This window comes from Bos grunniens, chromosome 18 (assembly GCF_055505025.1).
Source record: "Bos grunniens cultivar Pamir isolate PY7600 chromosome 18, Bosgru_T2T1.0, whole genome shotgun sequence".
Taxonomy (NCBI): Eukaryota; Metazoa; Chordata; class Mammalia; order Artiodactyla; family Bovidae; genus Bos; species Bos grunniens.
Genome location: NC_141182.1, coordinates 35,850,148 through 35,875,579, shown reverse-complemented (window position 1 = coordinate 35,875,579; position 25,432 = coordinate 35,850,148). Strand labels below are relative to the sequence as shown.

Sequence of the window (25,432 nt, the reverse complement as noted above, 5' to 3'; positions counted from 1 at the left end):
GCCATAGAGGGCTGGGTGGCCAGATCTTCAAACTCAGCCCCCTCCCACGATGGAGCCCACACCCCAAGGGCAACTGACCTGTGACCTTGCAGCACAAAGTCCTGAACCCAGATGTACAACAATTTTAAACACTAGGTGGTATGGGGCGCCCTGGTGCATCTACCTCCAACCTGCTTAAGATTTGCTTTCCAGTCATGCAAAAATTGGCTTTATCTGGGCTTTCTGAGCTCTGACATGGAAATGCCGAGGCTGACTGATTGAAGGAGTGCCACAGAGCTGCTTGCAGCCTGTTCCTATTCTCAGAAACCACATGACGCATTAATAGCTCCCCTGGAAAGTTTCTTTTTGAAAATTTTATCACCCCTCTACCTGCATCTGGCTTCTGCAGAGGCCTGTGACTTGGGCTTGCACGAGCAGCCCACAACAGACAGTCCTGCCCGGAGATGGAGGCCCCTGCACCATCCCTGCCCCTCACGTGGGAGAGCAAGCAGGGCATATTTTCTGTCAAGCAGCCGACCACACAAGGAGGAAACTTTGAAGGTTCCAGCTGTATCTTCAGGGCCATGGCAACAAGGAAATTAACAGTAATAGTAGTAATAAAATGGGCTTCCCTGGTGGCTCAGTCGGTAAAGAATCTGCCTGCAATGCAGGAGACTCAGGTTTGATCCCTGGGTCAGGAAGATTCCCTGGAGAAGGAAATGGTAACCCACTCCAGTATTCTTGCCTGGGAAATCCCATGGACAGAGGAGCCTGGCGGGCTACAGTCCATGGGGTTGCAAAGAGTCAGACATGACTGAGACCACCACCACCACAGTAATAAAATATTACAGTCTTCCCTCAGTATCCACAGGGGATTGGTTCCAGGACCTCCCACAGATACCAAAGTCCACAGATGCTCAAGTCCCTTAAGGTCAGCTCTCTGTGACTGCAGGTTCCACATCCATGGATATGGAGAACTGAGGAACCACAGAAACGGAGCGCTGACTAGTACTGTACTAGAGATGTGTGAGGCACTGTGCTAAGCGCTGCCCGTCTGTCATCTCCAACTACCCTGAGATGTTACTATGTGTGCTTAATGGATGAGGAAACTGCAGCTCAGAGACTCAGGCAAGCACCCTATCCAGTATCGGCAGCAGGGCTTGAACCTGGCACAACTGACAACAGAGTTTGTGCATGGCTGTCTCTTGAGGGATGCTCATGGGGCACAAACCACAGGCGCCAGGTCTTGCCAGGCCTTCAGGGAACTCAGAAGAGAGACTCCCCCTTTGCCCAGCAGGCAGGCCAGGGGGCACCACAGGAGGTTTGCACAGGAAGGAAAATGATGAGAATTAAGTTTTAGAAAGATGAAGTAAAAGGTTGATATTAGACCAGATCCTTTTAGTGGCAGAAACCCAACTCAAACTGTCTAGAGCAAGGAAAAAGGTATTTTGCCAACCCATTAATTAGAAATTCTGGGGGCTGTGTTGGCCTCAGGCACAGGGAAACTGAAGCTCAAAGGTGTCACCAGGACTCAGCCTCATTCTGCAGCCCTAAGGTCTATTTTCCTCCAAATTGGATTTACTCTCCAGGAAGGCTCTGGAAGCTTCAGGTTCTTAGTGCTTCCGTCTCAGAGAAAATGCAGGCCTCTTGCCTGAGGGGTCCAGAAAGAGCTAGGGTTATGTGACCATGTAGTTGGGGGTCAAGAGGTTGTGGTGCTGAGTGGCCTGGTAGGGCTCACTGCCCCCCACCCAGATGGCTGCGGGGCAGACAAAAGTGGGTCTGTCACAGCCAGAGAGCTGAAGCTGGCTAAGATTTGGGCCTGTGCTGGTGCTTGAGACTCCACTAGAGCTCCCAGGCTGGTGGGGGCTGATGTGCAAACTGGCACGTGCCTGATGAAATGGGCAGATGGGGGTGTGCAAGGGAGGGAGAGTGTAGGAGGGGCAGGGAGGCTGGGGAAGGCTACAGGAAGGGGAGGCAGGGACTCTGACTCTGGAAGGGTGAACAAGCGTCTACCTGGCACTGCTGTGTCAGCAGAAGGCATGCTAAGCACATGTGTGGACACTGGACCCCAGTCCCCAGTTCTGCTTCTGGGACTTGGTTTGCAGGGATTAGCCCAGATTTGTCTGACCTGCTTCACTCGGAAAGGCATCCTCTTCTGTCGTTCTTTGTGTCCTCCCAGCCATGAGCTGACTCCAAGTTTCAGCAGCTCAGAGCTCATGTTGCCATGCCAACCCCTCCCAGCAGGCATCCAGGCAGAAATGGGCCGCCCCGATCTCAGCGCTGCCAGCTAGGCGAGCACATTTTGATAATTGTATTGGAGCAGTCTTCTCCACCTTCCTTGAGGAAACCTGGGGCTTGGCCCAGCTCCTGCTAGACATGAGCCTGTGGACACGATGAGGATAAGAGGAGATCCCACTGCTCCAGTACTCTCAGCCCTGCTGCCAGGAAGAGCGCTCAGCAGGCATGAGGACCAGATGGAAGTGAGGGAGGGCCTGGGTCCAGACTAGCCCTACATGGGCAACACCTGACCCTCACTGAATCCCCAGAAGTTCCCAGAGCAAGGCTTAGAGACCCCGGAAGATGGCGTGGGCTTCCTCAGAGGGGGCAGGGCTTGCCTTCACGAGCAGGACTGATCTGGCTTACTCACTTTCGCACTGCAGGAGAAATGTAATTCAAAGTCCGCACTCCTGGACCCCGTGGGCCTCTGTGCAGCTCACCGTGGGGGCCAGCACACATGCTAGGTCCACTTCCCAGGAAGCTGGAAGTGGGCTAGCATCTCGGTGCCGGTGCCAGGGCTGTCCATTGCGGCTCACCCACAAGGGCTATCGGGGACCTGTCTCTCTACCCTCCTATTCCCTGCATCTTCACCCAAACAGGACCAGGCCCTATTCCTGAGGATGCCCTCCCCAGGGGGATGGCAGATCAGTCAGCCCTGGAGCCCTGAGCACAGTGACTTTGATGGAGCTCAGGCCTCTGAGCAGTCTGAGGCCCCATTCCTCATGCTGTGGTGGCTGTAGGTCACAGGTTAGCAACCAGGGGTCTCCATGGTGACATGTCACCGCAGATCATCAGTCACCTGCAGGAGCAGCTGCTGGCAGTCAATGGCCCAGGTGTTGCCTGCCTGGGAGTGGCTGGGCCTGTGACCTCCCAGGTCCTGCCCAGTCACCTCTTCCTCTCTCACCTGCAAACTGTGGAGTTCTCTGCTCCTTTGTCCATCCTGGCTCCACAGCCCAGTCTCCTTGTCACAATCAGACCCAGTCCAGTCCTCACCACGGTGGGAGGAACAAGTTAGTGAAGGCCACCTCTGAGGATCCGAAGGCACTGCAGGTCAGTGCGGGGCCTACAAGTTCAGCAGGTGAGTTCAGGCTTCCCACACAACAGCACACAGAACCAGCTTGTCTTGTCTGCAAACTCCACTGAGTTTATAGGTCAAGGAGAGCAAACAGGGCACACAGGGGCCAGCGTCAGGGAAGGGTGGTCAGGGAGGTCCTGCAAAGAGCAGAGGAAGGTAGGAAGGAAGCAGGGTCAGCCCTGTGAGCCGCGTGACCCCTCTAATCCCCAGGATGGTCCTCAGAGGAAGGTATCGTTACTCCCACGATGAGACAGAGCCTGATTCCAGTGCCAGGATTTCAATCAGGTCAGCCTGACCCTTGAGCCCGTGCTGAACATTGAGCAATGCAGCCAAGGGTGAGGAAGCGAGTCAGGGGTTCTCTGCTTCTAGAACAGAGTGTTTGAGTCCTGGGAGCCCTCCCTTGAGAGCTGTGTAGACCCCTTCCTGAGCCTAGAGCTCAGAAGTGACTATGAGGACCTGAGGGTGTCTGGAATGCCAGGTGAGTTCTGGAAACACTAGTTTTAGGGAAGAGGTCATCCCAAGCTACCCTGGAAGCCACACACCAGGATTCACAATAGGGATAATCCTGGGAGTGACTGTTGGCTTTAAAACAGAAACCTCAAAAAAGCAACGCTGCCGTGTGCTTGGCTGGCCACAGCTCAGCACACAGGGCCTTTAAGGGATCCATCAGCTCCATCAGAAATGGCCACAGTGGACTTTGCTTGGCAGAGGTGCCAACCCCAGGACACAGAAGCAGAGATCTGGGCAGGGAGGAGGGACGGGTGTTCTCCCTGGGAGAAAGAACTCTGGCCGGGGACACAGACTGGACACCCATGCCCCGCCATCCTGCCCTCCAGCCTGCTGAGGACTCTCGGGCTCCCTGAGAAGCTGCCAGCCTCCAGTGTTTAACTTCGCTCTTCTCTTTGGTGGGGAAAGTGTAGATCAGACTAATTAATGTGTTGTTGTTTGTTTACCCTCCTTTCATTTCACTGAGACAAAATAATTAACCACAAAGCTTTAGGAACTGGCTCCATTGGTGGCAATCCCTTCTGTGTCAACTGCGTCAGCAGCTCCCATGCCTGGAGGCAGGGACTGTGAGCGGCCACAGGGCAGGGGGGGCAGCACCTGAGGTTCCCTCTGTCCAGGACACTGTGGGAGGGGGGAGGTGGGGGGCATTCTGGAAACAGGACCCAGGGGAGCTGTGAAGGGCCGGGGTGCTTGGATCTACCCCATCTTGGAGAAGCACCATAGTTCTCTGGGCTGCCAGCCCATTGATGCCTGAATGGGGACAAAAAACATTCCTATGACCAATCCAGGGGCGGCAGAAAGGTCACACCTACCACTCAAGCAAGGCTAGGGAGGGAACTTGCCCAGAAGTGTTCCTGCGGCCACAGCAGGAGTGAGGAGGACCCAAGGAAGTTGCAGGGGGACACCCACCCCTTAAACCATTTCTCTCAGGAAGCCTTTTATTAAGTGAGGCTGCATGTACCTGGCCAGGGAGGGCAGGGGCATAGAGGGCCCCTAGACAGAGACTGGGAGACTGGACTTTGTCCCCCGAGACAATGAGACCACCACTGGGAGAACATAATCAGATTGTTTCCAAAGCTCCACTGACTACTGTGCAGACTGTGGGTCTGGGGCTTGCGGTCTGAGACTGGTGGTACTGGATGGGGCGGTGCTCAGAAGATGGTGTTGGTTGGGCCGGGCTGATGACCTCAGGCTACAGAAAGAGGGGAGGGAGACGGGGGAAGAGGCCTGCTCTGTGACACTGGGCCAATGTCCTGGGGTCCCCAGGTGTCTGGCCTGGACCCTTACCCTCAGCACCTTGGTACCAACCACAGGTGCTGCTGGCAGCTGGGGTCTCTCTGGACAATCCCCACACCCTCCCCAGCCAGAGGAACAGGACCTGCAGGCTCTTCCTCTGGGCCATGTCCTCTCCTGTAGCTCTCGCTCCAGCCAGTCTGAAGTTGGCAGACTCCACATAATGAAGTGTGCCAGTCTGTGTACACGCTGTGTGCCAGAGGTGGTGGGGGCAAACCCATCAGGCTACATGGGCACGTGAGTGGGCTGTCAACCCAATTCCAGGTTAAACTCACATGAAACTGCTAGGATTTAAATAAAGAACAAGTGAGTGTGTCAGATGGCAGATGTGGCCTACCTGGGCCACCAGCCTCTCCAAGCCTGAGTCACAGAGGTAACACTGCTCTGCTGGGGGTGGTTAGAGGAGACCACGGCACAGAGGGTCAGCAGGCTTGCAGCAAACCCTCCAATTTCAACCACTGTCGTTACAAAGTTGGTCTTGGGGCCCTACGCCCACCAGTCTGGCCCAAGTTCACAGGCCCCCTGAAACAGCTGAGGCCATCAGGGTGAGGACATCCCCCAACCCGGGGTCTGGCCTACAGAGGCCAGGATTTGGGCTGGATGTGGAGGAGCTGGTGAAAGCCACTGGCTGAGTCCGAGGCTCCAGGACCCACAGCAGCTGGCAGGGGGTGGGGGGTGGCAGGGGCGGTGGGGGGTGTGTGGGCACAGTACACTGAGGCCTGCTCTCTGACCTCACCACAGGGAGCCCTGTTGCTCACACCTGAGGGGCTCCTAGTCAGATGGCTGTGGTTTGGGTAGACAAACCTGCTTTGAAACGTAACCTTCCAGTGTTTGCTTCAAAGCGATTTTCTCTAAAGGAAGTAAAGATCTTGGTGAAACACATTCTACAGAACCAGACACTACCACCAGCTTATCTTTCGACATGAAGCTCTGTTCTGGGGAGAGCACCTCACCCTCATGTCAGACGGTGGCTGCAGGACAGCAACTGGGTGACGGAAACTCCCCCTCCTTAGACCGTGAGGCAGGTTGATCTGCATTTACTCACTCATTTCCTGAGCTCCTGTTGGCGCAGCTCCAGGGGCCCCGGCACCCTCAGGGCAGCTCTGTCTCTCAAGGAGCCCCCAGTTCCGCAAGGCGGCAACCTCATCTCACACGCAGTCATGATCTAGAACTGCAGAGAACAGGCCATGCACAGGGGGCACGGGAGCCCCCAGTGGAGCTAACGGAGCCACCTAGCCGGGGGCACAGAAGGACCCGAGGAGGTGATCTTTAAGCCGAGTCTTAGAAGACAGGAGATGAACTAGATGACAGGCGGAGGAAACAGCAGGGCATGGGCAGGAAATCACATTTGGAGGCTGGGAGGCGAACACGAGGAGGGCTGGGGCCACAGACAGGGGTGGGCTTGGCTGGGGAGATGCAATGCCAACAGGGGCTGAGCGAGGCTTCTGTGGGGCTGAGGCGTCTGCAACCTGATCAGATCACATCAGAGTCCCTCCAGCTATCCTGTGGAGGATGGCCTGATGGGGAAGAGGCCAAAAATGGGTGGCATGTGATGCAGTCCTGGAGCAGGAGGGGGCTCCACAGGGGCTTGGGTGGGTAGTGGGGACTGATGAGATGTGGGAACTGAGAGAGAGGGCAGAGTCCAGATGATATCCAACTTCCAGCTGAGGTGGGCCAGGAAGGCAGGAGGAAGAGAGGGCATGGGGCCAGGATGGATGGCATCGGGGACACAGACCCCCAAGGGGCCATGGCAGCAGACCGGCTGGGCCGGTGAGATGATGAACAGGAAATGAGTTCCCCAGCTGATCTGGCCATGAAACTCTGGGTTATGTTTGTACCAGCTGCACCGCAGAATGATCACCCTGGGTCCCTGGAGGCTGGGTAAACACTCCAGAATCTTGTCTTTATTGATTCTACGTTTAGCACAATGAATGCACCTGTGGCCTCTCCCAGGCGGGACCCTGAGCCGGCTCTAAAACCCATGGGGGTCCCATACGGGCTGGGGTGGACTTACTCTGGCAGTTCTGGGCCTCAGTTGGGCCCTGGGGCTTATCTCAAGGATTTAAGGGGGAAGTCACAGGACCATCAGGGTCCCCTGTAACTGGGACTCTGAGCATTCTAGAGCTTGGGAAGACCCATGCTGTGTGCTTGGGTCCCCATCAGGCAGGGGTTCCTGCAGGAATGGGAAGGCAGAGATGGTCTGATGCTGCAGGCTGGGGCACAGTGAAAGCCTGGTTATGGGGGGCCCTCCTCTCAGGGGTCCTGCCAGCCACACTGCCCTCTGCCCCAGGACCCTCTAGCCCCTTTTCTCTGCAGTTTGTTCCCTCACTGTCCTGTCCCAGTGAGCACCTGGTGACAGGTGGCTGTGTCCACAGCTCCTGGCTCAGGCTCATCCCTCGTCTGTTCTAAACACACCCCCTGGCTCCCGATGGGCTGCTCCAGGCCAGTGTTCTGCATACCCATAGCCTGTGCTCAAATCCTGGGCCAATTTCTAAGCAATTAGGTCACAAGGTCAAAATGGTCACCTAGGGAATTACCTGGCAGTTCCGTGGTTAGAACTCTGAACTTCCAATGCCTGAGATCCAGGTTTGATCCCTAGTTGGGGAACTAAGATCCTGCAAGCCACAAGGCACAGCCAAAAAAAAAAACAAACCATGAACTAGAGGCAGTCACATCATTAGTCAGTTTCCTCCAAAGAACCAACAAACACTTTGCCTGTGTTTACAAAGACAAAGAGTGCCAGGCTGCCTTCTGGCCCCAAACACCCCCATGTGAGCCTGCTGGCTCCAGCCTGGTTCTCGGAGCAGTCCTGCTGGGGTCAGAGGAGGCAGGAACAGGGTGAGCAGGGCAATGGCTCAGCATCTGATCTACCCAAATAAAGATGAATAAAAGCCCCTCACTTTCTGTGTTGGGCTTTCCTGGTGGCTCAGTGGTAAAGAATCTACCTGCCAATGGAGGAGACGCAGGTTTGATCCCTGGGTCGGGGAGATCCCCTGGAGAAGAGAATGGCAACCCACTCCAGTATTCTTGTCTAGGAAATCCCATGGACAGAGGAGCCTGGTGGACTATAGTCCATGGGGTTGCAAAGAATCAGACACGATTTAGTGACTAAACAGCAACCACACTTTCTGTCTTGCAGGTTCTCAGCAAGCCTTGGTGGCCCAGCATGGCCCACTGAAGGAACCATGACTGGCTGGCTGACACACACCACTGACCATCCAGAGTCGTGTCTCACCAGGAGGTGACCCTCCTCCAGCTGCTCCCCTACTCACCCGCCCCACCCAGGAAAGCGCTCTCGCTGCCAGGGACACCATGTAGTAGGGCTGGCCGCAGTGCCCAATGAGCTGCGATGGTTTTGTACACGACCCCCTTTCCCAACAGCTGTCTGTCCGCCCTGCACGCCGTGTCCTGGGCCCTCATCTTCCCGTGCTACTGGCTGGCGGACCGGCTCCTGGCCTCCTTCATACCCACCACCTACGAGAAGCGCCAGCGGGCAGACGACCCCTGCTACCTCCAGCTGCTCTGCACCGTGCTCTTCACGCCCGTCTACCTGGCCCTCCTGGTCGCCTCGCTGCCCTTTGCATTCCTTGGCTTCCTCCTCTGGTCCCCACTGCAGTCTGCCCGCCGGCCCTACGTCTACTCCCGGCTGGAGGACAAGGGCCCCACCGGTGGGGCGGCCCTGCTCAGCGAATGGAAGGGTACAGGTCCTGGCAAAAGCTTCTGCTTTGCCACCGCCAACCTCTGCCTCCTCCCGGACTCGCTGGCCAGGCTCAACAACGTGTTCAACACCCAAGCCCGTGCCAAAGAGATCGGGCAGAGAATCCGCAATGGGGCCAGTAGACCCCAGATCAAAATCTACATCGACTCGCCCACCAACACCTCCATCAGCGCTGCCAGCTTCAGCAGCCTGGTGTCACCACAGGGCAGTGATGGTGTGCCACGGGCCGTCCCTGGGAGCATCAAGAGGACGGCCTCTGTGGAGTACAAAGGCGACGGCGGGCGTCATCCTAGTGATGAGGCTGCCAACGGCCTGGCCTCCGGGGACCCAGCTGATGGAGGCAACCTTGAGGATGCCTGCATCGTGCGCATCAGTGGTGATGAGGGGGGTCGGCCCCCTGAAGCCGGCGATCCCGCCAATGGGGGCCAGGCCAGGAACGGGGCTGGTGGGGGCCCACGGGGCCAGACACCCAACCACAGTCAGCAAGATGGGGACTCGGGGAGCCTGGGCAGCCCCTCGGCCTCCAGGGAGTCCCTGGTGAAGGGCCGGTCTGGGGCTGATGGCGGCAGCGGGGAGCCGGGCGCCAACAGCAAGCTCCCATACAAGGCCTCGGTGGTGAAGAAGGCGGCCATGCGCAGGAGGCGCCACCCGGATGAGGCCTTTGACCACGAGGTCTCAGCCTTCTTCCCTGCCAACCTGGACTTCCTGTGCCTGCAGGAGGTATTTGACAAGCGGGCAGCCGCCAAGTTGAAAGACCAGCTGCACAGCTACTTCGAGTACATCCTGTACGACGTCGGGGTGTACGGCTGCCATGGCTGCTGCAGCTTCAAGTGTCTCAACAGTGGCCTCTTCTTTGCCAGCCGCTACCCCATCATGGATGTGGCCTATCACTGTTACCCCAACGGGCGGTTCTCCGACAGCCTGGCCTCAAAGGGAGCGCTGTATCTCAAGGTAGGGGGGGCCTCCACCAGCAGGCCTGAATTTGGAGGGTAGGGGGGAGGCAGGCTGCAGCTGGTCACTCTCTGGGAGGGCAAGGGGCAGACAAGGCCTTTCATGGAGCTGAATCAAGGGGCCCCTGGCTCAGAGACAAGGAAAATAATGCACAGATAGGAGTCAAGGCTGGAGAAGGCAATGGCACCCCACTCCAGTTCTCTTGCCTGGAAAATCCCATGGACGGAGGAGCCTGGTAGGCTGCAGTCCATGGGGTTGCTAAGAGTTGGACACAACTGAGAGACTTCACTTTGACTTTTCACTTTCATGCACTGGAGGAGGAAATGGCAACCCACTCCAGTGTTCTTGCCTGGAAAATCCCATGGACAGAGGAGCCTGGTGGGCTGCCGTCTATGGGGTTGCACAGAGTCAGACACGACTGAGGCGACTTAGCAGCAGTAGCAGCAGCAGGAGCCAAGGCTCCAGACTGGATGATCTCTGCATCACCATTTCCCTGTCTGTAAAGCGGGGGCAATGTAGAGCCTACTCATGTGGTGGGAGCCATGTGGGAGGGGCAAGGCCTGGGAGCTTCTCAGGGTGCCGGTGGTGAAGGTGGCAGACGGTGCTGAGAGGAGGTGGCAGGGAGCCCCTGCTCTGAATCACTGCAGATAAGGGGGTGCAGCTTGCAGGCAGAGTTCTCAGGCCCGGCTGTTACCACAGCCGCTCTCTCAGGCCACCAGCCCTCCCGGCCGGGATGTCCTCTCCCTCCTGGCTGTCACGCAGCTGCCACACCAGGCACTCTGCCCACCAGCTCCAGGCTTCACTTCCGGAGTCACTAATTAAAGTGAATCATTATTATTTCTGCTAATTTGGATGCAATTGCAGGAGTTTTTAGACCATGGTAATTTGGTCATTACATATTATCTTCTCCTGAGCCTGACATGCTCAGCATGTCGACTTTCTGCTCCCTATCCAAAAGCTGCTTTTGGTGCCTCCAGAGTTTTCTAAAGCCCCGTCTGGCCAGCTGTTACAGAATAGGCGTTTCTGCCCCTAGAGGCAGCAACTGCTTTGGGTGTGGATTCTCTCCGCACTCCCCTTGAGACTTCTCAGTTCCGCTAGCAGGGGTCCATGATGGAGGTGACTGGTGAGGCTACTGGGGAGGACCAGTGTCGGGGGTGCTCATCCCCAGGCCTCAGCTCTGACCTGTCCAGGAAGCTGCTGCCTGTCAGCCAAGGTTCTGCCAGGAGTGAGGGCCGAGGCGGATCATCTGCACGGAGCCTGCCAGGGCCCCAGCCCAGCACCCAGACGCCCCCACTCCTGTGCTCAGGCCTCTTGTGTGGCTCAGCAGGTGCAGAGCTGGGGTCCCCAGCTCTCCATTCATAGCCTGAGATGCTGAAATTGAAGACACTCCCTCTTATAGGAGACCAACCTCCCCATTCTGGCATGTGGTTCGTCACTGTTTCATTCCACAGATGTATTTTTGTCTCAGCAGCCGGAGTGACTTTCTGGGAAGGAGGCGCCATGCTGTCCGTTTGGGGGTTGGGGGAATGTACCCTTTCCCTTGCACCCGCCCTACTACAGATGGCTCAAAGGCCAGGGTCCCCCTTAACCCTGCTCCCAGCCCACATACCACCTCTTCTTCCTCTCTCCCCTCAGGCCAGCACCCCAACTATCATGCACACCAGGGCCAGCCCCTCTGCCACGGAATCTCCTCCCAGCCCCTAGCTCTCTGGCTGTTCCTTCCCGGCCTCTTCTCACCTGCTCATCCTTTAAACACTTGTGCCTCTACCTCCTGGATCTAAAACTAGTCTGCAGATATGTTTAATTTGGTTCCTGCCATTAAAAAATTTTTCTTGTTGGGCAACATTTAAAAATCAAGCTATTTCACATAGAGCCCAGTTTGCAGCTCCTCTCCCCACCCTGGCAAATCTGGCAGCACCAGGCCTGCTACATTCTGCCCAGCTCCCAGCCTGAGTTGGGGGGTTGGCAGCTCCCAGAGCAGACAACCCCACTTAGCCAGCACTCTTCACTGCTGAGTCGTTACCATGGGCAGTCAGCCCCAGGAACCTACCCTGGGGTGCCTCTGCAGCTCCCATTTCCAGACTTGCTGAGGACTCTCTAACCCTGAGCCCAGTGAATCCACCCAGGCTCCCAACTTCACTTCCCAGATACCTCTGGGTCCACCTTGTATGTCCAGCTGCAATGTCATGGCTCAGGCCACCATTCCTCTGAGATTTGGGACTGTCCTCCCTCTTATACCATCCTTCTGGTGTCGGGTCTGACTCCTGTCACCCTCTTCCCACACCTCGGGGAGAAGCCAGCCTCCACCTGCCACCCTCCCCGAGCTCTGCTCCAGCCGCATCCTTAGGGGCCTCCATGTGTCACGATATGTCAGTGGAGCTTTCCTTGGTGGCATCCAGCACAAGCCAGTTTTCCTTTGCCGGTTCCTCAGCCCTGGCCCTAGGGCCTTGCACCCCACCTCTCCTGTCAGGCAGAACTCAAGAGTGGAGCGGAGGTGCCTGGCACACCAGAGCCAGCTCATCTCTGTGGGTGACAGCACGCCTCTCTCTCCACGTGGAGGAGTGAAGTAAGTGAGGTTTCAGGATCCAGCCCCGGCAGGGCCTGGCTGCTCCTTTCACCTGGGGTTCCCCACCCAGCCTCACCTCCCTATTCACTCCTTGAGCTCCTTATCCTCAGAGGGGGTCTGAGAGATGCCTGAGAAGGGAGGGAGGGACTGGACCAGCTTCTGCCTCCTAAGCAAGAGCCTGGTTCTAGGCCCTGCCCTGTTGACGGTCTTTGCCCACCAGGACTAAAGGCACAGCCTCTCAGAGTGATGGTTTGTTTTTGCAAGTGAAACATGAGCCTCTGCAGCTCCCCAGGACTCAAGCCCGGGAATCAATAAGTCCCAGCACTATAAAGCAGATCTTGGACTGACGGGAGGAAGGGGGTGGAGGGGCTGCTGTACCTTCTTCTGGGTGCCTCCCCTCCGGGAGGGATATCCTCAGAAGTAGGGCCTCCTGCACTTGTCTCTGTCCCCGCCCAGGGCTCAGCACAGGGAGGTGACTCCAAGTGCTGAGTGTGGGGCTCCTGCACTAGAAATATCACATGGCTGGCGGCTGAAAAGCTTGGCTCAGTCACCAGCTCAGAGAGTAGCGTAGGGCAGGGGGAGGAGCTGGGTGTGAGGATCAGATTTCAACCTGCCTCAGTCACCAGAGCCTCATGACCCCAGCCACCGATGGTGTTAACTTTAGTGTAATCCTCATAGTTGCAAGGCTCCAGTAAGGCCGCATCCATGAAGCAGCTGGGCATGAGTATTACTATTGAGAAGAGAAAACAGGCTCTTGGCAGGAGGATGCAGAGAGCACCATCATGTGGCCTTTGGGGGCACTGTGGTTTTAAACTGTGTTGTTTTTGCAACAGGGGGCACCAATGGTGTGTGATTTCCAAGGGATTCTAGAGGCAGGGGTACCATTGGGCTGAGCTGTGTGTTCGGACTATGGGCAAGACGTGAATGGTGAACATATGAACTTATCAACAGTCCCAAATCTGGGCCCATTATCAAGTAACCAGACATCAATCCACCTGGGCACTGGAAAATGAAAGATGTACACCTTGCCAGGCTGGGAAATGAGATGAAGAGCTGTGGAAAGCTCAAGGTGTTTAATAAAGAGAAAGTCCTCATGGAGGGGAATGCCAATCTGACTTCAGCAATAGAAGGATGGACGCCTCCCGAGGCTCTCAGAGCAGAGGGCCTGTGCCGAGTCCCGGCCACCTCAGCTAGAGGACAGGCAGAACTCTGCTCAGTAGAAGCCGGGGCACCCGCCCTGCCGCTGCCACACCTCAGCTAAGAACTGGCCTCCATGGTCACGCTCCCTGGAGACTTCCCAGGGTTCAGGGTCTCGTCGTCACAGAAAACCCAGGCCAGAATAGATTAGCAAAATTTGGGGAGGACAGCTGAGGCTCGGAGGGAGGAAAGCCCAGAGAGGACGAGGGTGAGGATCCAGTCAGAAGCCTCTGGTCAGGGTGCCCGAAGACGGAGCCTCCAGCAGAGGGCCTGAGAACCCAAGGTTGGGTTGTCAACCCTCACCTCCCAACCACAGCCTGACTAGGGCTCAGGCTTGCACCACACTCACCACTGGGGGCCGAGTTGTCTGTGCTGAACAATTGAGGTGCTTGTTTTCATTACGCCAACCTGTGGAGACGGTCTGCCAGGGTCACCTGCGGTTGGGCAGGGAGTCAGTGAGCTCTAAGCCCCACTCCACCTGCCAGGGACTCTGTCTCCAGTGGAGGAGAACAAGAGGCAAGGACGGGTTGGGCAAGTAGAATGAAGAGGCCCCTGTGGAGGAAGGGCTGAGCGTGGGGTGGCAGTCACAGGGGGGCTGGGGTCAGCCATGACAGGTGCCATGGAGACACCAGCCACAGCTGTCATCCCAGATCTGGGGACTAATGGGAACCACGGCCAAGAAGCAGGTAAAATAATTGCTCATGAAGCCAGAGAGGCAAAGACTGGGATGAGAAGACAGAAAGCAAGGTCCAAGGCCTCTCACGGGGACAAGGGTATTGAGCTACATGGCTGGGCCACATCCTAGAGGGAGCCTAACTTAGACTTCAGAGGAACAGGCTCCACGTCATGATCAGGTCCAGGGTGTGACCGAGGGGAGGAGGAAGGAGCCACGCGAGTGGACAAAGCAGCGAGGGACATTCGTGGGAACACTCTGGTCAGGAGATGGCAGGGGTTTTGGGAGGAGGTCTGTGGTGGTTTCTGCATCTCTCCCCCACAAAGCGCTGCATGAACTGTCGGTGGCATTCACCCTGCCATAAAGTGGGTATTTCTTCATGCATCTGCCTCCCACGCTGGAGCAGACGCTCCTAGAAGCAGGCAATGTGCTGTTCTTCTTAGGCCCCAGGCTAGCCAGAAGTCGACAGAGCTGGGTTTCTGAGGGTTAGACCTGGCTGGGGTCGGGCATCGCCAGCGTCCCTTTGTGCTCAGAGCAATGGTAACTCTAGGTCTCATCACCAACACTTCCTCCCCACTACAGGTGCAGGTGGGAAGCACACCTCAGGACCAAAGAATCGTCGGGTACATCTCCTGCACACACCTGCACGCCCTGTCAGGTAGGGTCCAGGGACCCGAGCTTCAGCGGGTGGGATCCTCAGTGGGCTAGGATTCGCCTGGCAGGGATCCTGGCAGCAGCCTCATCACCTCCCTGTGCTTCCGCCCCACAGAGGACAGTGACATCCGGTGTGAGCAGCTGAACATGCTTCAGGACTGGCTGGCCGACTTCCGAAAATCTACCTCCTCGTCCAGCGCAGCCAACCCCGAGGAGCTGGTGGCGTTTGACATCATCTGCGGAGATTTTAACTTTGACAATTGCTCCTCCGGTGAGGCGGGCTCCTCCCCATTAGGGTAAACCATGGAGGAGGCATGGGCTCTGCTCCTCAGGAGCACAAAAGTGGGACATTTAGCAAGACTGTGATTTCTCTGCCCTCAAGAAATCCTAGAAGAACCCCTGCTCTGCCTAGAAAGCTTAGAGGCCACCTTGCTGGAGGTCAGGAGATGCCCTGCAGATAAACCTCTGGCAGTGAAGGCAGGGAGCCTCTGAAATCCAGACTAATGGAGTTAGGTCATAATACTCACCAGGTCTGTATTCAACTCTTACTTTGTACCAGCCACAGTTCTGACGGCTGTTAGAGGGGCCGTTCTCAAGGACACAGAAAGCCAGTGACAGATGAAGCACAGCTCCATCTGTCCGGGAACACAGACCCTACCCAGAAGCAGTTATCCGAGGGACAGGGATCTGATGACTCTGGTCAAACCGGAACCAGAGGCAGGTAGCCCTCCAGGGCATGCCAGACACCCTCAGCCCCTTAGCACTCCTTCCCTCCCTGCACAGATGACAAGCTGGAGCAGCAGCACTCCCTGTTTACACGCTACAAGGACCCCTGTCGCCTGGGGCCTGGGGAGGAGAAGCCATGGGCAATTGGTGAGCTGGGGCTGGGGACAGGCACAGGGGTGGGAGGGGCACTGCTGAGGCCTGACACCCCACGGACTTCCTGAAGAGACCACACCATTGCGGGGAGGGGGGCACTGAGCTGCCCAGCCAGCAGAAGCCCTGGGCTTGCCCCTCCTGCCCACAGTAAACTCTCTCACCCCCTTGTCCCCAGGAACTCTGCTGGACCAGGACGGTCTCTATGATGAGGAAGTGTGCACCCCCGACAATCTGCAAAAGTAAGTGGCTGGCACCCACAGTGCCATGGTCAGGCAGGTAGGCAGACCCAGGCAGCTCCCAGGTCTGGGATGAGCACGAACCTAGACTAGGTGTGGAGAGGTGGGCTGTGTGGGCCGATGAGAGCCCACAGCTCCCTGGGATGAGACACCTCTTAAAAGCGTCAGGGATGCAAGTTTGGGGTGGGCAGAGGCTGTGGTGAACTTCATGCCCCAGGCGTATCCTTACCAAGAAGAGGATCCTGAGGAGGCCTGGGGTCTCGAGGTGGTTTTTCTTACACCAGCACCCCAAGTCTGGGCTCATTCTATCAGAGCTTGGCCTGCCCTGAGCCCCAGCCTGCCTCAGGCACAGGAAAAAGGACCATAACCTCCCAAGGCGAGGCCAGGCGCCGCAGAGATCCCTGTCAAAGGGCCCTGGGGATGGCATCTGTGGCAGGGGACCAGAAGCCACCAATCAGACAGATAAAAACACAGACAGAGCTAACACAAGCCAGTCAATGTAGAGACAGATCCACCCCAGCCAAACTGTATTCTTGAATCTGAGACTTCTGAAAAGGACACATTTGAGAGGCCAGCAGCAGAGCCAATTTATAATTCACAGCCCGAGACAGCCCAGAGCCCCAGCGATGGTTCCTTGAAGCTAATTTGAGCCAATTAATTAGATTATAGACTAAATTTGAAACATCATCCCAGGCCGAGAAAATTATCTTTTTATGAGATGACGATTTAAAAATGACTTATCAGTAACTCTTAGATCACTGATGCTAGAATTAATTATCAAAGGCACAGGACAGGAATGGATTACATTTCTGAGATGGAAAGCTGTTCTGTGTGTCATCAGTGTATACATCTCAAGGCTGATAAAGACCTTGCAGAAACTCGTGTTTGCTGCCACGCCTGTGCAGGTGCCCTGTTCATGTGTCCAGGCGTTAGTTGGGTGGGTGGGCCTTTGCAGTGTCTCTTGGTGGCTGTTCCTCTCGCCCCAACACTGCCCTCTGAGATGGGGTGTCCCTTGAAGGCTCATTCCCAATGATGCTTGGACTCTGGAAGTAACTTGGCAGGAAGCAGAAGGTAGACATGGAATCAGAAGAGACCTGGACTCAGGGCATAACATTCCACCTGAGCGCCCTGCCCTTCCTGTAGAATTCTGACCAGCAACTGTATCAGTTTCGTTCCTCTGAAAAATGGGGTGACAGCCGCATCCCACCTTGTTCCTTTCTTAACACACCTGGTCCTCAAAGTGTTCTGGGGTCTTGGGGACAGACTCACACAGGAGTCCGGTCCTGGGATGGGGTCTGGGTGCTTTCCTGGCTACCCTGCTGACCTGAAATGGGAGTCGTGGGGGGCCTGGGGACTTCCAGAAGAGAAGGGTCTCTGACGTTCACCGCAAAGATCAAGTTCCCCCCAAACAGGATCCTATTAGCTCAGAGCACAACACTACCCTGGAGAGGGGGTGGGCAGTTCTGTCCCCAGCTTGGTTACAGGTTTTGGGTGGTGCCAACATTCTAGTTCAGAAAGGGAATGTGAGTGCTGCTGACCCCAGGTGGGCATGGGACACTCCCTGGCAGTGGCTCGGTCAGTCAGGAACTCACAGGCTCAGACCCAGTCTCTATCCACCCCAGTCCCTTTCTGGGCCCACGGAGAAGACAGATCTTAAATGTAGAGGTTTGGTCTGACTTGGGGGACGGAATGTGGCTCCACCCTTAGGACCTGGGGCTGGGGCTGTGCTCACCTTGCCTTCCTGTGCCTTCTGTGTGAGCAGGGTCTTGGAGAGTGAGGAAGGTCGCCGGGAGTACCTCGCCTTCCCCACCAGCAAGAGCCCTGGGGGAGGCCAGAAGGGACGCAAAGAGCTGCTGAAAGGCAACGGCAGGCGCATCGACTACATGCTGCATGGGGAGGAGGGGCTGTACCCGGACTGGAAGGCCGTGAGTCTGGGCTGGGCTGGGCTGGGCAGGGCAGCCAGGCTGTGCCCGTAGCAGGACATTCTTGCTCTACACCCCTTGGCAGCACCGAGCTCTCCTCTGCAAGTGGGACATGCCAGTCCAGGAGGCCTTTGGGGCCCCCCAGGATGCTCCCACTCTCTGCCTTCAGGAAGGTCCAAGCCAGGCCCCTGCTTTATAGGATGCCCTCTGGGTCTAACAGGGATATTTCTTCCTTCTCCCCTCTCCACTCCCGCAGGAGGTGGAAGAATTCAGTTTTATCACCCAGCTGTCAGGCCTGACAGACCACCTCCCGGTGGCCATGCGACTGATGGTGTCTGCAGGGGACGACGAGGCATAGACCAGCCCAGTCACCATGAGCAGCGGGGCCTCCGCCAGCCCTTTGAGTCGCAGTCCCTCCCTGGCCGTGTCCCCTCCAGCGAGCACCGCTGGTGCTAGCGGAGGAGGGCAGGGGCCCGGGAGAGCCGCGGCCAGTCCTGGGTGAGCTGGAACCAGCGCTGCCCGGCACCTCTGGGCACTCGCCATGGACAGGAGTCAGGCCGGCCTGGGGAGTCCTGGCTGCCCAACCAGTGCCATTCTTTCGAATCGTTGATTTTCTACAAATCTACAGCACAAGCTAGTTTATAACCCGTGGGTTAGTATGAGATCCGGGTTTCTGTACTCTTTGTATCTCTTCTCAAGCTTCGTCCAGGGTTCATTATTTCTGTCTGCTGCCATGTTGTCTCGCATGCCTGCACCCTCACATGCACGCTGCCCGCATGCCACGTGCCACACCGTAGCCACAGACCCCTCACTCGGGCCTCACCCAAGGCCAAACTCCAAACACAATCAGAACCAGCCAAAGAAGCATTCCTGGACACGGGACCGCCAGCTCGCCGCCTCCAGCCTGGACAGCTCACAAGCAGGGACCACGAAGGCTGTGTCCAGTTACCAGCGAGCCCGGGCTCTTTCCCAGGGTCTTGCATTCAAGGGCGATTACATTTTAAAAAGAAAAACAGAAAAAGAACAAAAATAACCCTTCATTTTAAAGGGTCTGCAAGCCACAAGGGAGAACACTGTTCTTCCTGAAAGGGGCTCCTTTCCCCTGGCACAGCAGAGCCCGGGGCCTCCCTTGGAGACTCCAACGTGGGCCATGGAGCCATAGACAGGATTCTAAAGAGAAAGCATCCTTTTTTTTTACAGGAAGAAGGACCACTCACGGTTTAAGGGGGGAGGGGGACTTCTTGTTTTGAAAACGGTAAGATTTGTAGCTTCTGTTCTGTCAGAACCAACACATTCTCTTTCTGCCTGATCCTGTCTCCCGTCCGGATACTCTTCTGGTTCAGGACCAATCCTCCCTTGGTGACTGTCCCTATCCGCGTGCTGGCTGAGCTCAGGAACTGTCCCCCTGCATCTGGGGGGGGCGGGCTGTGGCTCTGTCCTCCTAGGCCCATCCTCCACAGTGACCCCAGCCCTAGATGAAGGGACTTGGGGATCAAGGCGCAGAGCAGCCTGTCACCTCACCAGTGTGCAGCCTGAGGGTGGCAAGGCTGATGGCCACTGCTCGTCCCACACAGGGAGCAGTACTGGTTGGTGTTCAGGTGCACAGGCATCCAGTCTGCCACCATGCAACCAGGGCCAGCCCCGGGTACCTGTGCAGTGTGGCAGAGCCTGCAGGGGAAGCCCATAGCTCCTCATCCCACGGCAGCACTGCCTCTGCCCACCTGCCTTTCTAAACACACCTGAGGACGCCCCCTGCCCCCAGTCACACAGGGAGGGTTTTGTCTATTTCCAGGTGCAAGGCCCCTCCAATTCAGGGGGTTACTAACAACCCCCCACTGATCTCCCCTCCTCACAGCGCCCCAACCAACGTGCCACCTGGCTTGAAGCCAGTTTTGCCCAACGAGGCTGGGGACGTACCAGGACTCTGCTACCAGGAGCCTCCTGGTGCCAATATGCTGACGCTGTGCCTTGTCACCCACTGAGCTGCAAGAGGGACCAAGAGGGGCAAGGTCAGAGGCCAGGCCCTGCACTGGAGGGGACACTCCCAAGAGCTGCACACAAGGCGGTGCGGGCTGGTCTGAAGCCCCCTGGCCAGGGCAGCAGCTGGGCAGAGGGCTTCATTGCCTGGAGCACTCCCCTGGCCAGGCCCTCAGCCCCACCTCCCACATCAAGCCAAGAGGGCAGCTCACCATCCAGGGTACAGTCCTCCCTGGCTCTCCACTGCACCGCTCCTCCAGGGCTGTGGCTCCTGGGGCCCTGGCTAGGCTTCCCTGGGTCAGAGGCCTCCAATCCTAGGAGCGGCCAGAAATCTGCTCTCAGGTGGAGCTCAACAGGGCAGATGTGATACCCAGACGTCTGGGCCAGAGCCAAAGCTCCAGGCTGTGGGCCAGCTGTGTGCCCAGGAGAGCCGCGGAGGCAGGGCCTGGCTCCTGAAGTGGAATGACTCTAGCACAGCTTCCAGCCCTCAGAGGGGCTGCTGGAAGGGAGCCAGGGCACGGGGCACATGCTTCTCTCCCTACTCATGGGGCGGCCTTAGGCAAGTCATACCTCCCTGTGCCTCAGTCATTCTCCCGTCCTAACAAAGTCGCCTCTGCCCAGCCTGCCTGGTCTCCAGAGAAGGGCCTGCCTGCCTCCCCACTCCCCTTGCGCCGCCCTCTGGGGCCTCCAGTGCTGAGGCCGCCATTGCTCAGCCACGAGTTTCATCAAACCTGTGCACCCCTGGGGCTGTGTACAAGCCAGACTTTTCCATTTCGATTTTTAAAAAAGGAACACCTCAGATGTTTCTGTGGCATCTAGGCCTGGAAGGACGGACACAGGTGTCACCTAAATCCCCAAGGCTCTGCACCTGCCCGGGCCCAGCCTCCTCCACAGAAGCCAGGAGGCCAGAGGTCAGCTTCAGAGAAAAACGGTCACTTCATCTGTCCAAACCACCTTCAGTTTTAAGTATGGGTATTAATCTTGATGCTTTTTAACTATTGTATTAACTTGCTGAAATTTAGAAATACTGTTTTAAAAAAGAAAAAAAAAACAAACACTTTTTTAATTTCTGTATTTTTTTCTGTATTGTATCCTCATGGGACATTAGGGGTTTTCTATGGTAAGCACACCTAAGGTTTTGGTAAAAATGTTATCAAATACATTATCCAAACAATTCTTCCCTAGAAGAAAAACAATCTTTACACCTGATAAAGTATTTTGAAAAGAGAAGTGTTTTTTTTTTTTTCCTTTATTGGTGCTGAAAAGAAGGATGGATAATGAGGAAAAAAAATAAAACTGTGAGGCTCAAGGCTGGTGTTCTGCACTTATTTGAGTGAAAAGCTGGTCTGGACCCTGCTTTGGCTCCAGCAGGCAAGGTGGCCAGGCAGGGCTATGGGGAGTCTGCCATGGAGGGCCTACCTTTCCTGACCTTCCCCATGGGATGAGCACAGCCTGAGTCTGCCCTGAACCACTCAAAAACCAGGCCACTTGGGTTCTCTTACTCACTCCCTCTGGAACTAGAGTAAACAGCAGAACAGGACCTTGTGTGTGGGAAGAAATCAGGCTGGGCCTCCTTGGGACTCCCTGCCCTTCTCTGGCAAGGTGAAGTTGGGGTGCCTGCACTAGTACCCATCTGCCCAGACTGCTGGGGGATGAGGTCCTTTTGCTAGAAGGGGGCACGTGGGAAAGGGCTGTACCTTCAGGCTCCCTCCTCCTGCCGGCTGGTATCCTGGATCTGCGTCTGAACTGCTCTGGGACAGCCTCCTCCCTGACTTCAGAAGAGCAGCCTGGTGTCCAGGTGCTGGTCTTGGTCACCTGATACTGCTGCACACGGAGGCCAAACCCTTACAAATGTGGATTGGGGCCATTACCTAGCAAACAAAAAGAGTCTGAACTTGGTCCTCAGTCTGGCCCTACCAGGGTCTTCAAGACCCAGAGCCCAGCCACATCAGTAACTCTGCCCATAGGAGCCTCTCTGAGCTGGAATGGGCAGGTGGACTCAAAGGTCCCCAGAGTGCAAGGCCAGGCTGGCCCAGCTCCAGGAGAGTAGCAGACCCACCCAGCCCGGTCAGCCCTGGCTCCCTCCCAGGGAGAGCAGGAGGGACACTGTGGCCGGGAAGCTCTCTGAGCACTTTAAAAGCCACTGCAGGTGGGCTCCTTGGTGCCTTCTCAGTTCCAAAATAATCCCCACTTCCTGCCATATCTGGAGCAAGAAGCCAGCAGTGCAAAAACACAAAACGGGAAGTGGTCTCCTCCAATCCCCGAGGTCAAGATGGGTCCTGAAAGGCAAGGTGCCTTCACTTTTACCCACGGAAAGCCATCATTCAGAGCCCAGAGCTCTCCTCCACTTTATTTCTCAATAAGTGAGGGTTAGCACCCACTGTCCAGCGCATCTGAGAGCGTGAAATCCATGGTGATGTCTCCAGTGTGGGGGTGGAACTCCACAGTGTAGGTGACGGTCTGCGAGCTGCCCGGCGGTGCTCTGGGGTCGAGTGTGGTGTTGAAGAAGTACACGGCCTGCTTACAATGGGGGTTCCAGCAACAGTCCCCCTGCAGAGAAAGCAGCAAGAAGGCAGTGAGGCTTCTGATGTCCCAGCCAGCCCGCTCCTGGCGAGCCTCCAGCCCAGGCAGCTCACAGTGAGAAGCTGCTGTTCGGAGCTGGATGACCCAGGACCACTAGGAGTCACTACCCGGAATGCCCAGAGTACACGCGAGTGGCGTGATGGCTCCCACTCTCAGGATCCACCTCCTCGGGGCCTGCACACAGCACTACCTCGTCCTCTGCAGGCTTCAGGAGGCCGGTGCTGACTGTGCTGTCCGCAGTCAGGTGGTATTCCATCCACAGGACAGCTCCGTGGCTCCTCCCACACCTAGAGATGGGCCGGGGGGTGGAAAGGGACCAGAAACAAACAGCTGCATGAAAGACTGGCATGGCCATGGCTGCCCTCTGCTTTTCAGAAACCTCTTATCCTCCCTACTTCCATCCTGCCCTGTCAGGAGGCTCCTAAGACTCCACCTGAATGAAGGTCACTCAGTAAAAGTGGCCTTCTTGCTGAGCAACCAAAGTGCCCACTCACTCCCCACAGTCTGGCCAAGTATTCAGAGTAATCCTGGGGCAGGGCCAGCTGGCTGCCAGCCTGGCCTCCTCTGCCTGAGATCATGCAAAGGTTGGCCCAGAAGGTTGAGAGAGCAGTCCAGGCATCGAAGTCTAGATTGCTCCTAGATAACTCTGGGCAGCAGGCACAGACAGGCAGCTGCCTTGGCTCCTCCTTGTCAGAGGAGCCCCAGGGGGCTCTGGGCTCATGGCTTCCACCCAGTTATAAGAGGGAGCTTCCTCCAGGAAGCAGCTGCCCCTCCCCGTGAAGGGAGCTGGAGCTGGATGGGCCTGACCATGTAGCACGACGACAGCCCCTGCCAATTCCTAAGCTGCTTCAATTCCCAGGAGGGTTCAGGAAAGGATATGGTCCAATGGGTAACCATAGCAACCAAATTCACGTTTCTCTGCAGCTGTGTGTAACGTACCGCTGAGCTCAAAGGGAGCCTCAGATGTGGGAGGATGAGCAAGCCCACTCTGGCTTTCTCCCCCACCCAGAAGCTATGGGGACCCCCACACATTTCAGGGCCACTTGAAAAAGGGCAAGGCTGAGATAAGGACAGCCATCCCACCCACATGAAAGTGACCAAAGTAAGTGCTTATAGCCACTCAGGCAATAACTATTAGAAAGCAAGCCCTGCCACTTCCTTCCTCACTCCCTGACCCTGGAGCCTCCACTCACCTTCTCAGCTCAATGGTGCCCTCAGCATGGATAGGCTGCAGGGGGACTGGCTGCCGAAAATCAAAGGTCAGGATCTGCTGGGGCTCGGAGAGGCTGCGGCACGGGTACTCCCACAGTGGGTGGGGCTCGGCCTCCTTGCTCTCCCTGAAGTCCAGGGCACGCTGAGAAGGTAAGAGAAGGCAGGGGTCTGCAGAGATACAGCCAGGTGGCCAGGAAACATGGGGGTCCTGTCCCCATCTCCAGAGTTTACATATGCCAGTGGTCCCTCATCGCCATGGCCCTGGTCCCTCAGGGTAATTGCCATGGTCATATGGGGCAAGTGAGCCCCCATAAAAGACCACAGGTGCCTGGCCAGACCAGCTGGCTTCTGGTACCACTCACAAGCAATCTCCTCAGCAAGGCACTCTAAGCTTCATTTTCTGCTTTTTAAAACTCAAAAGCCACTGCCCATCTCACAAGCTACCTTGACCAACTGCCTACATTGGTGAAATCACCCATCACTTGGACACTTGCCCATTCAGTGACCCTTACTGATCACTACAGCTGCCAGATTACCACCCTACAAGGCTCCCAGTCTAGAAGGAGACAATTGGGGAGCAACTGCAGTGTGCGGGGACACTGACAGGCTAAGAACAGGGTTGGGCAGGAAAGCTGCCCAGAGGGGTGAACTCTAGGCTGCCTCTTGAAGGTTACCCAAGAGCTGTTAGCAAAGAGGAGAGTACACACAGCCCAGCAGGGAATGGTCAGAGAGCAAAGCAGAGCCAACAGAGTGGCAGGGGCTGGCTGCAGGGGTGAAGGTGGGGGCTCAAGGTTTTCCCGCAGAGGACAGACAGGGCCAGACTTCAGATCTACAGATTCACTTAAGCTCCCTGTGGAGAAAGGCTGATGGGAGAAGGAGTGGGGTATACGGTCAAACACAAGATGCAAGTGGCCCAGACGAGTAACAGCAGGGAAAGAAAACTTGTTCACAGAGGACCTGATGGTTATGGAACCCAACAACGAACTGAATGAGAAGGCGAAGGCTTGTCTGGGAGGTTGCCGGAGCCCTGAGCCCAGCTGGCAGGTATGAAGTGACAGCAGGTCTAGGACAGCAGCACTGGGAGGGCTGGACTAGGGGCGGGGGAGGAGTAGGTGGATTCTGGAGGCGGCGGGTAGGAGCGCCTGAAGACATCTCAGTGGAGTCACTGCTCTCAGCTATTTGGTCAGAGCTCAGGAGACAGGCAGGCAATGGCCAGCAAATAGAGAGAATGGAAACAGACACAGGGGTCTGGGCAGGGACCTCAGGGAGCCCTAGAACACAGGACACCTCAGGGGATAAGAAGAGGGGAGGAATCCAGGAAGGAGCCTGAGAAGCGGCCAGAGGGAGCTAGAGTGTGTGGTGTTCCCAGGAGCATGGAACAGTCAGTGGTCTGCTGTGGACAGGCAGGTAAGATGAAAAACTGCAAATGTCCCCCGGATTTTTTTTACTTAAAAAATGTTTACACAAGGAATCCACAATCACTGTAGAAAATGTAAACAGAAAGAAGCAAAAGGGAGGAAAAAACTAACCACTTCCTATCACAGAACTAACATTTTGGTGTCTGCACTCCACCCCTTTTTCACTACACGTGTAATTTTTTTTATAATTAAAACAAAATTTTAATGTTGCATATACTTTGTACAGGTCACTTTCCATTTACAGTTATTACATTTGTGAATTTTCTTAATATATAAAAATGTGATGGTGTCCTGCCCTTCTCATAGGGCTCGTGA

General features: G+C 56.2%; 2 protein-coding genes across 8 annotated transcripts in view; one reads left to right on the top strand and one right to left on the bottom strand.

Annotated features, from left to right (window-relative positions):
- SMPD3 (sphingomyelin phosphodiesterase 3) overlaps nt 1-21,213 on the top strand; it is an 84,223-nt gene extending 63,010 nt beyond the window's left edge. For 4 of the 5 annotated variants that reach the window (XM_086351402.1, XM_086351406.1, XM_086351404.1 and 1 more), the window contains exons 3-9: nt 8,271-9,800; nt 14,819-14,894; nt 15,006-15,161; nt 15,674-15,763; nt 15,945-16,008; nt 17,768-17,930; nt 18,184-21,213. In XM_086351402.1, the coding sequence (XP_086207528.1) occupies nt 8,481-9,800; nt 14,819-14,894; nt 15,006-15,161; nt 15,674-15,763; nt 15,945-16,008; nt 17,768-17,930; nt 18,184-18,285 (1,971 nt within the window). In that variant the 5' untranslated portion in view covers nt 8,271-8,480 and the 3' untranslated portion in view covers nt 18,286-21,213. Of the gene's footprint in view, nt 1-3,640; nt 3,810-8,270; nt 9,801-14,818; nt 14,895-15,005; nt 15,162-15,673; nt 15,764-15,944; nt 16,009-17,767; nt 17,931-18,183 lie in introns of those variants that run through there. The other variant, XM_086351407.1, reaches the window with a different exon arrangement.
- A 1,014-nt stretch (nt 21,214-22,227) lies between these two features.
- PRMT7 (protein arginine methyltransferase 7) overlaps nt 22,228-25,432 on the bottom strand; it is a 39,730-nt gene continuing 36,525 nt past the window's right edge. For all 3 annotated transcript variants that reach the window (XM_086351400.1, XM_086351399.1, XM_086351401.1), the window contains 3 exons: nt 23,681-23,841; nt 22,678-22,774; nt 22,228-22,454 (listed from right to left, as the gene is read on the bottom strand). In XM_086351400.1, the coding sequence (XP_086207526.1) occupies nt 22,275-22,454; nt 22,678-22,774; nt 23,681-23,841 (438 nt within the window). In that variant the 3' untranslated portion in view covers nt 22,228-22,274. The remainder of the gene's footprint in view (nt 22,455-22,677; nt 22,775-23,680; nt 23,842-25,432) is intronic.